Source organism: Dictyostelium purpureum (assembly GCF_000190715.1).
Source record: "Dictyostelium purpureum unplaced genomic scaffold DICPUscaffold_701, whole genome shotgun sequence".
Lineage (NCBI taxonomy): Eukaryota > Evosea > Eumycetozoa > Dictyosteliales > Dictyosteliaceae > Dictyostelium > Dictyostelium purpureum.
The window spans coordinates 1-7,650 of NW_003520031.1; the positions used below are offsets into that span (position 1 = coordinate 1).

A 7,650-nucleotide genomic window follows, 5' to 3' on the forward strand; every position below is an offset into this window, starting at 1 on the left:
CCCCCCCCCGCGCGTATTGAATTTTCCCCCCAAAAGAAAATCCCCCTTCCTTCCTTACCAATGACTCCCCAAAGGGGCCCCTGCCCCCCTCCCCCTCTCCGAAAAAAATCCAAAGGGTCCTTTTTCATTTTTTCCCGCCCCCAAATCCTTTATTGGGGGTTTAATTGATACCCCGCCCCCCTTCCCTTAAAAATTTTAAATATTTTTAAAAAATATTAAATTTTTATTTTTTTTTTTAACCTTCTTTTTTTTGGAATATCTTTTTTTGGTAAATGTTTATAAATTTTTAGGGAAAAAAAAAAAAAGAAAAATTAAAATAAAAGTAATTTTACCTTTGGTTTTTTTTTTTTTTTTTTTTATTTTTTTTTTTTTTATTTTATTTTATTTTATTTAATTTTATTTTATTTTATTTTCTAGTTTATGAATGTGTGTGTGTGTATTTTTGTGTTTTTATTTATTTTATAAATTTGAGATTTATATAAATATTTTATGATCACAAAGATATAAATAAAGATGTTTAATATGTAAGAAAAAAATAATTTTGATAAGATGAAAAAAAAAAAAAAAAAAGTTAAATTAAAAAAATATATTAAAAAATTTAAAATTATAATTAGTTTTTTAGTAACTTAAAGAACATTAAAAAAAAAGAAAAAAAAAAAAAAATTAAATTAAAAAAAAAATTAAAAAAATAAAACAAATAATTTAAAAATAGAACGGTACTATTTGTGAATGTGTGTGAAAATGGATTAAAAAAAAGAAAAAAATTAATTGAAAATTTTATTATTTATTTATTATAATAAAAATAGTAAATTTTTTATTTATCTAATTTATTTGATATTTCTACAACCTTTTTCTAAAAAATAAAAATATTATAAATAAACAAAATTAATTATAAAAACTTGAGAAAAAAAAAAAAAAAAATAATTATAATAAAAGAAACTTTTTATTTTTATTTTTGTATTTCTTGGTTGTCTTTATGAATTTCGATGTTTTAAAATTCCTATGGGAATTTATCAAAAAAAAAATATAAATATTTTTTTATTTTTTTATTTTTTGATATTTCTTTAATAAATAGGTAGAAATATAATAAAATTTGATAATAAATACTATGATCTGAAAAAATATTTCTTTAGTTGTTAACATCGAGAGTCCAGCATCCGCCAGACGGGGTTGGGTAAACATTTTGATGGCATGATTTAAATACTCCAAACTTTTTCAACTGCAGCTTTGTGATTTTTGAGGAGAAATCTAAAGCTGATAATATATTTATTATAAAATTGAACTAAATTGACCATTCTTTTATTTTCATTTGAAAACTTTCCGATATTATTCCATAGTGTATTTTTATTGATTTCTAATAAAACTATTTTAAAAACCATGTAAAAAAAAATTAATTTAAATTTTAGTAATATCTTACAATGGATATCTAAAATTAATAATTGAAAATGATATAATAATTTATAAATAATATTTTACAAATAAACTACTTTTAAAAGTAAATCTATACTCAAATAAAATAAAATATTTTTTTATTATTTTTAATTTTTTCCATTTTTTTTTTTTATTTTTTTTATTTTTTAATTTTTTTTTTTATTTTTTATTTTTTTTTTTATTTTAATATTTAATTTTTTTATTTTTTTTTGATTTAATATCTATATTTATGCAATATCATTCTTTTAATTATAAATACAGTATAATAAAATAATTTAATCATTTTATATATCTATATGTGTATATTATATTATAATGAAAGAAGATAAAATAACAAGAATATTAAATTGCAATTATAAAGAATTTGTAAATATATATAAAGATCAAGCAGGTCAAAATGACTATCATTTAAAAAGAGGCGATATCAATATCAAGTTTACCAATTGGACCACCATTACTAATACAGGATCATTAAATAAAGATTGTGACAATGAAGAAAGATCGATTACATTTCAAGCACCAATCAATGCACCCCAATCAGTTTTAAAAATTATTGGTAAAAACGCAACAACCATAAACGAAAATCAAAAATTATCAGTAAATAATAAATCAAAGAGTATCGATATCAAGACATTTTACCAACCAGATATTATGGGTGAATATTTTAGCGTAGAGACTGAATGGCATTTAAAAACAATAGATCCAGAGAAATGCTCATTGGAATTAGTTATTCGTGTTACATTCAATATGAAATTTGTTGGTAATCTATTTGAAGTTTTTATTATTAAAGCAGCCTCCGAATCAGCAATACAATATGTCGATATTGTCGAAGATTATTTAGAAAAATTAAATATTGAAAAGAGAAAACAATATCAACAACAACAACAGCAACTAGCTCAACAGCAATTATTATTAGAGCAACAAGCTGAACAACAGATATTACAACAGCAACAGCAACAGCAACAACAACTACAAAATAAAAAGAAAAATGAAAAGGCACATAAAAATAATCAGCAACAGAAACAACAAATAAAATCTAAAGTTTTCAAACCCTCAATTAAACCATATCAAAATTGGTCAGTAGATTGCAATATAGGTATGATATTATCCCCCAAACTATACACTACCATAACTAAATATACTCATACTTTCTCATAATATATAGACCAAGTTAAAAAAGATTTAAATAAAGATCTTGAATATTTAAAATCCAATTCTTTAGATGCATCACAGGGATTATTAAAAGTAGAAATATCCTTATCGGAAATGAAATCTGAAGAGTTACAACTTCAACATAATGTAAATAATAATAATAATCAACTTTCACACTCTATTTCAAACTCATCATTATTAAACTCATCAGGGGATTCATCAAATTCATCTTCGTTTTTATCACCATTTAGTCTAAGTTTATTGGATAAAAATAAACAAATTCAGCAAAACCAACCACAACAGCTATCATTACAAACCCAACATTTAAATATTCAACAGCAATTATATTTATTCCAACAATATCAACAACAAAACCAACAAACTTTATCAAACAATAGTCAAACCAATCAACATATTCAACTTTTACCACATTTACAAATCCAGTATTTACAGCACCAACAACAATACCTCCAGCAACAGCAACAGCAGCAAAACTACTTAAATTTACAAAATCAATACCAACAACAGCAACATCAAAATATACCAAATTTAATAAAACAAGTAGAAATAAACAACAAAGTATTGAAAGACCAAAGAATAGAATCAGAAGAGCGTATAGAAGAAGAAATTCAATCAATTTCGGACTACTTTGATGATATGATTAAACTTCAAGAAGATTCAAAACCCTGGCTCCCATCATTCATTAATATTTCTCTAATTGTTGCTATTTTAGCTGTTATACTATCTATATTTTCAAATAAAAACTCAAAAAGAAATAGATATTAAAAAAATATTTAATATTATTTTTTTTTTAACCAATCATACTGTTTAATGATGTGGGTAATATTGTTTTTAATTAATCTATATAATTTACCCTTTAGATTATTTATTGTGAGTAAAATTAAGATTAAATCTTTTTAATAAGTCTTCCTGTATTATATTTAGTTGAAAAATAATATAAATTATAATTAAAAGAAAAATATAGAATTATTTTTTACTATTGTTTTTTTTTTAATGAAAAATAACTAGGTTCCACCAAAACAATTCTTTTTAATCATTTCTTTTTCTATCTTTTTTTTAAAATCAATTTTTTTTAACAGTCAAAATCATCATTTTCATCAGATGACTATTCATTATATTGTTATTGTGTTGCTCTAGTTTGAGTATGAGGTTCGTTTCCTATGGTTTATTGGTAATAGTTATTTATTTTATAAAATGAATATGTGTTATGATTTAAATTTTTTTTTTTACTTTAATAATGTTTAGAAATGACAAAAACCTCACCCTCCCTGGACGAGGAAACTAAGATAAGACTACATATCCAATTTAAGGAGATGTCTGATATCATACAGTTTTTTAGTGGCTACTATGGACAAGGAAATGGTTATTTGGTATTGTGCTGTGGAAATTCTTATTTTAATGTATGAGCCAATGTGAGTCTTGCTCGACTAGGAAATATTAATCATGACTGATTACTTTATATATTTATTTATAATAATTTTAAAATATGAAAATTTTTATAAATATAATAAATAAATAAGAGTTTGAGAAAATAATAAAAGATTTAAAATAAGTAAAAAAATATATTTTTTAAACAGGGAATAATGAACAGAGGGTAAATTCTTTTAAAGATTTTAAGGAAATTAATAATTATATTGAGTTTTTGAATTTTTTATTTGGTAATGCACTAACGACCACTAAATATGAGTGTTGTGATACTATTTGGTAATGTGCCGGGTGGAATTATTTGGTCATAATTTTCACCGAATGTGAGTTTTGTGAGACTATTTGGTAATGTGCCTGGTGGAACTACTTGGTTAAAATGACGTCCGAATGTGAGTTTTGTGAGACTATTTGGTAATGTCCCAGGTGGAACTTCTTGGTTAAAACAATAACCGAATGTGAGTTTTGTGAGACTATTTGGTAATGTGCCTGGTGGAACTACTTGGTTAAAGTTATGACCGAATGTTAGTGTTGTGAGACTATTTGGTAATGTACCGGGTGGAATTACTTGGTTAAACAAATAACGGAATGTGAGTGTTGTGAGACTATTTGGTAATGTGCCAGGTGGAATTACTTGGTTATAATTTTCACCGAATGTGAGTTTTGTGAGACTATTTGGTAATGTGCCAGGTGGAACTACTTGGTTAAAATTATAACCGAATGTGAGTGTTGTGAGACTATTTGGTAATGTGCCTGGTGGAACTACTTGGTTAAAATCATAACGGAATGTGAGTGTTGTGAGACTATTTGGTAATGTGCCAGGTGGAACTACTTGGTTAAAACTATCACCGAATGTGAGTGTTGTGAGACTATTTGGTAATGTGCCGGGTGGAATTACTTGGTCAAACTCATAACCGAATGTGAGTTTTGTGAGACTATTTGGTAATGTGCCAGGTGGAACTACTTGGTTAAAATGACGTCCGAATGTGAGTGTTGTGAGCCTATTTGGTAATGTATCCGGTAGAGCCACTCGGTTAAAACTATCACCGAATGTGAGTGTTGTGAGACTATTTGGTAATGTGCCGGGTAGAACTACTTGGTTATAATTTTCACCGAATGTGAGTTTTGTGAGACTATTTGGTAATGTACCGGGTGGAACTACTTGGTTAAACAAATAACCGAATGTGAGTGTTGTGAGACTATTTGGTAATGTACCGGGTGGAACTACTTGGTTAAACAAATAACGGAGTGTGAGTGTTGTGAGACTATTTGGTAATGTACCGGGTTGAATTAATTGGTTAAAATGATCACCGAATGTGAGTGTCGTGAGACTATTTGGTAATGTGCCAGGTGGAACTACTTGGTTAAAATCATCACCGAATGTGAGTGTTGTGAGACTATTTGGTAATGTACCAGGTTTAATTACTTGGTTAAATTCATCACCGAATGTGAGTGTTGTGAGACTATTTGGAAATGTACCGGGTGTAATTAATTGGTTAAAACTATCACCGAATGTGAGTGTTGTAATTGTATTTGGTAAAGTTGGTGACATATTTAAACGGTACAAATATAAATTTGTCAAAAATGGTGGAAATTCATTTTTATCTGAAAGTAGATCACCATGCCACTTAAGTGTTGTTATATATGATTTGTCTTTAAACTGGTCATAACGTGATTTATCAAGATCTACAACCCCATGTTCAATAAACTTTAAAATATGTTTATGAATTTCTTTTCTTAAAACAATATTATTCCAAACTTTATATAATAATCTATAATAAATAGTTAAAAAGAGAAAACACCAATTAATATGCTTTTAATTAATTAATTAATCGATTATTATTTATTGTATTGTACTTACCTATCACTAATATTACTACTGTTTTTTAACTCTTCATTTATGGGAAATTTAATTAGAGATGATAGTAGCTCATTCATTTGTGAATATAAAATAAAAAAATAAAAATATAAAAATATAAAATAAATAAATCGCTGGATAGTTTTGTGTGAAATATATTTTTTTTGTTTTTTTTATTTTTTATTTTGGTGAAATTTTTAATAAAAATTTTATTAAAATTTTATAATAATATTTTTTTTTTTTTTACACAAAATTTTATATTTTTAATTTTTTTTTTACTATTTTTTTTTTACTATTTCTTTACCACTGTGCATATTGTTTCTATATTGTTTTGTAGGTGCACTGCTTGTTGGAGTTAGTAAACGGCGGTGGTTTAAACTAATATTTCTAAAATGATTTCAATAAAAAATATATCCTGTATGCAAGAAATTAAATCAATAGTATCCATTGATGCTGAAATGATTCTTTGGTTATCTTCATATTTTTTAATATAAATGATCCCCACTGCGCAATTGATTTTATATTTTCATGTTTTTATTAAATTAGACCTACATTAATAGCATTTGAAGTACTACGACTGAAGAACCTATATAATAATTTCTCTTACACATACTCGTAAGCATACTAATGCTCATGCTCATACGCAACCCATATGGGTATGCATGCGTATGAAAAAAAATAAAAATAAATTGAACTTGATGGTTATTTTAAAGTCTGTAAAATTGATGAAAGAGACCAAAAAGTTCCTACATTTAAATCAATTGCAACAACTGGTTTTAAAACTCAAAATCGTGAAGTTAACCCAAACAAATGTTATAATAATAGCGATGCGGTGGATCTTCATAAATTAAATAATTCAATTTTAAAGAAATTATGTTTAAGTTTAGGTGTTTCAAGATCAAGTAGTAATAAGAGAATGGTTATGTCAATTTGTGGTATAGATCCATTATCTTATTCAACCAACCCCAATTTATACTCATTATTATCAGAAGCAATTCAAAAAGATACTTTAAAATCATATTCATTGGTTAAACTCAAAAACTTGAATCAAAATTTTAATATTCAGCTCCTGCTCAACCAACATGTGAAGGTTACATTTTAGCTAAAATTTATTTTTTATTCATCCACAAGTCCTGTATTTTAACTACTCATCGTCTTTTTCAAGCTCAATTATATTTATATGCTTTACATTCCAATATTCATAAAATTGATAAAATATATTTAATAAAGATATTACAAACAAAACATTTTCTTTTCTTATTTATTTTTTTTTTTTTTAATTTTTATAATTTTTTTTTTTTAATTTATATTTCAATAATTTATATTTTTTTATTTTTTAATTGATCAAAAATAACACCCGATAAAAATTAACACAAATAATTTTCTACAAAACTATATAACTCATGAAACATAAATAATATATTTACAAATAAAATACCATTCATAAGAAAAAAAAGAGAAATTTAATAGGGTTTTTTTTTTTTTTTTTTTAAAAATTGAAACATAATCATGTTTTATATGTCATTGCAATGTCATATACATTATGAATTATATAATAAAGAAATTATAATAAAAGTATGAACTTCAACCACATTGGGGTGGTTTTTTTTTTTTTTTTTTTTTTTTAATTTTTAAATTATATAATAAAATAAACATTGTTTTATATAAAGTTAATAACAACTTTTTTTTTTAAATTTCTTAAAATTTTTTTTTTGTTTTTCCGCACCCCCCCCAAAAAAAATTTTTATTTAAAAAAAAAATAAAAA

General features: G+C 24.8%; 3 protein-coding genes across 3 annotated transcripts; 2 read left to right on the plus strand and 1 right to left on the minus strand.

Annotated features, from left to right (window-relative positions):
• Nucleotides 1–1,746: 1,746 nt before the first annotated feature.
• On the plus strand, nucleotides 1,747–3,404 carry DICPUDRAFT_96171 (uncharacterized protein; the record flags this gene model as incomplete). The annotated part of the gene is made up of 2 exons (XM_003294979.1): nucleotides 1,747–2,527; nucleotides 2,597–3,404. 2 exons carry the CDS (start codon nucleotides 1,747–1,749, stop codon nucleotides 3,367–3,369), a joined length of 1,554 nt encoding a protein of 517 aa, XP_003295027.1. The 3' UTR covers nucleotides 3,370–3,404.
• An 866-nt stretch (nucleotides 3,405–4,270) lies between these two features.
• On the minus strand, nucleotides 4,271–6,016 carry DICPUDRAFT_59376 (uncharacterized protein; the record flags this gene model as incomplete). Its single annotated transcript, XM_003294981.1, has 2 exons — nucleotides 5,888–6,016; nucleotides 4,271–5,798 (listed from the first exon to the last, which is right to left on the minus strand). Exons 1-2 carry the CDS (start codon nucleotides 5,962–5,964, stop codon nucleotides 4,271–4,273), a joined length of 1,605 nt encoding a protein of 534 aa, XP_003295029.1. The 5' UTR covers nucleotides 5,965–6,016.
• A 520-nt stretch (nucleotides 6,017–6,536) lies between these two features.
• Nucleotides 6,537–6,986, plus strand: DICPUDRAFT_85465 (uncharacterized protein; the record flags this gene model as incomplete). The annotated part of the gene is made up of 2 exons (XM_003294980.1): nucleotides 6,537–6,540; nucleotides 6,598–6,986. 2 exons carry the CDS (start codon nucleotides 6,537–6,539, stop codon nucleotides 6,984–6,986), a joined length of 393 nt encoding a protein of 130 aa, XP_003295028.1.
• Between the last annotated feature and the right edge of the window lie 664 nt (nucleotides 6,987–7,650).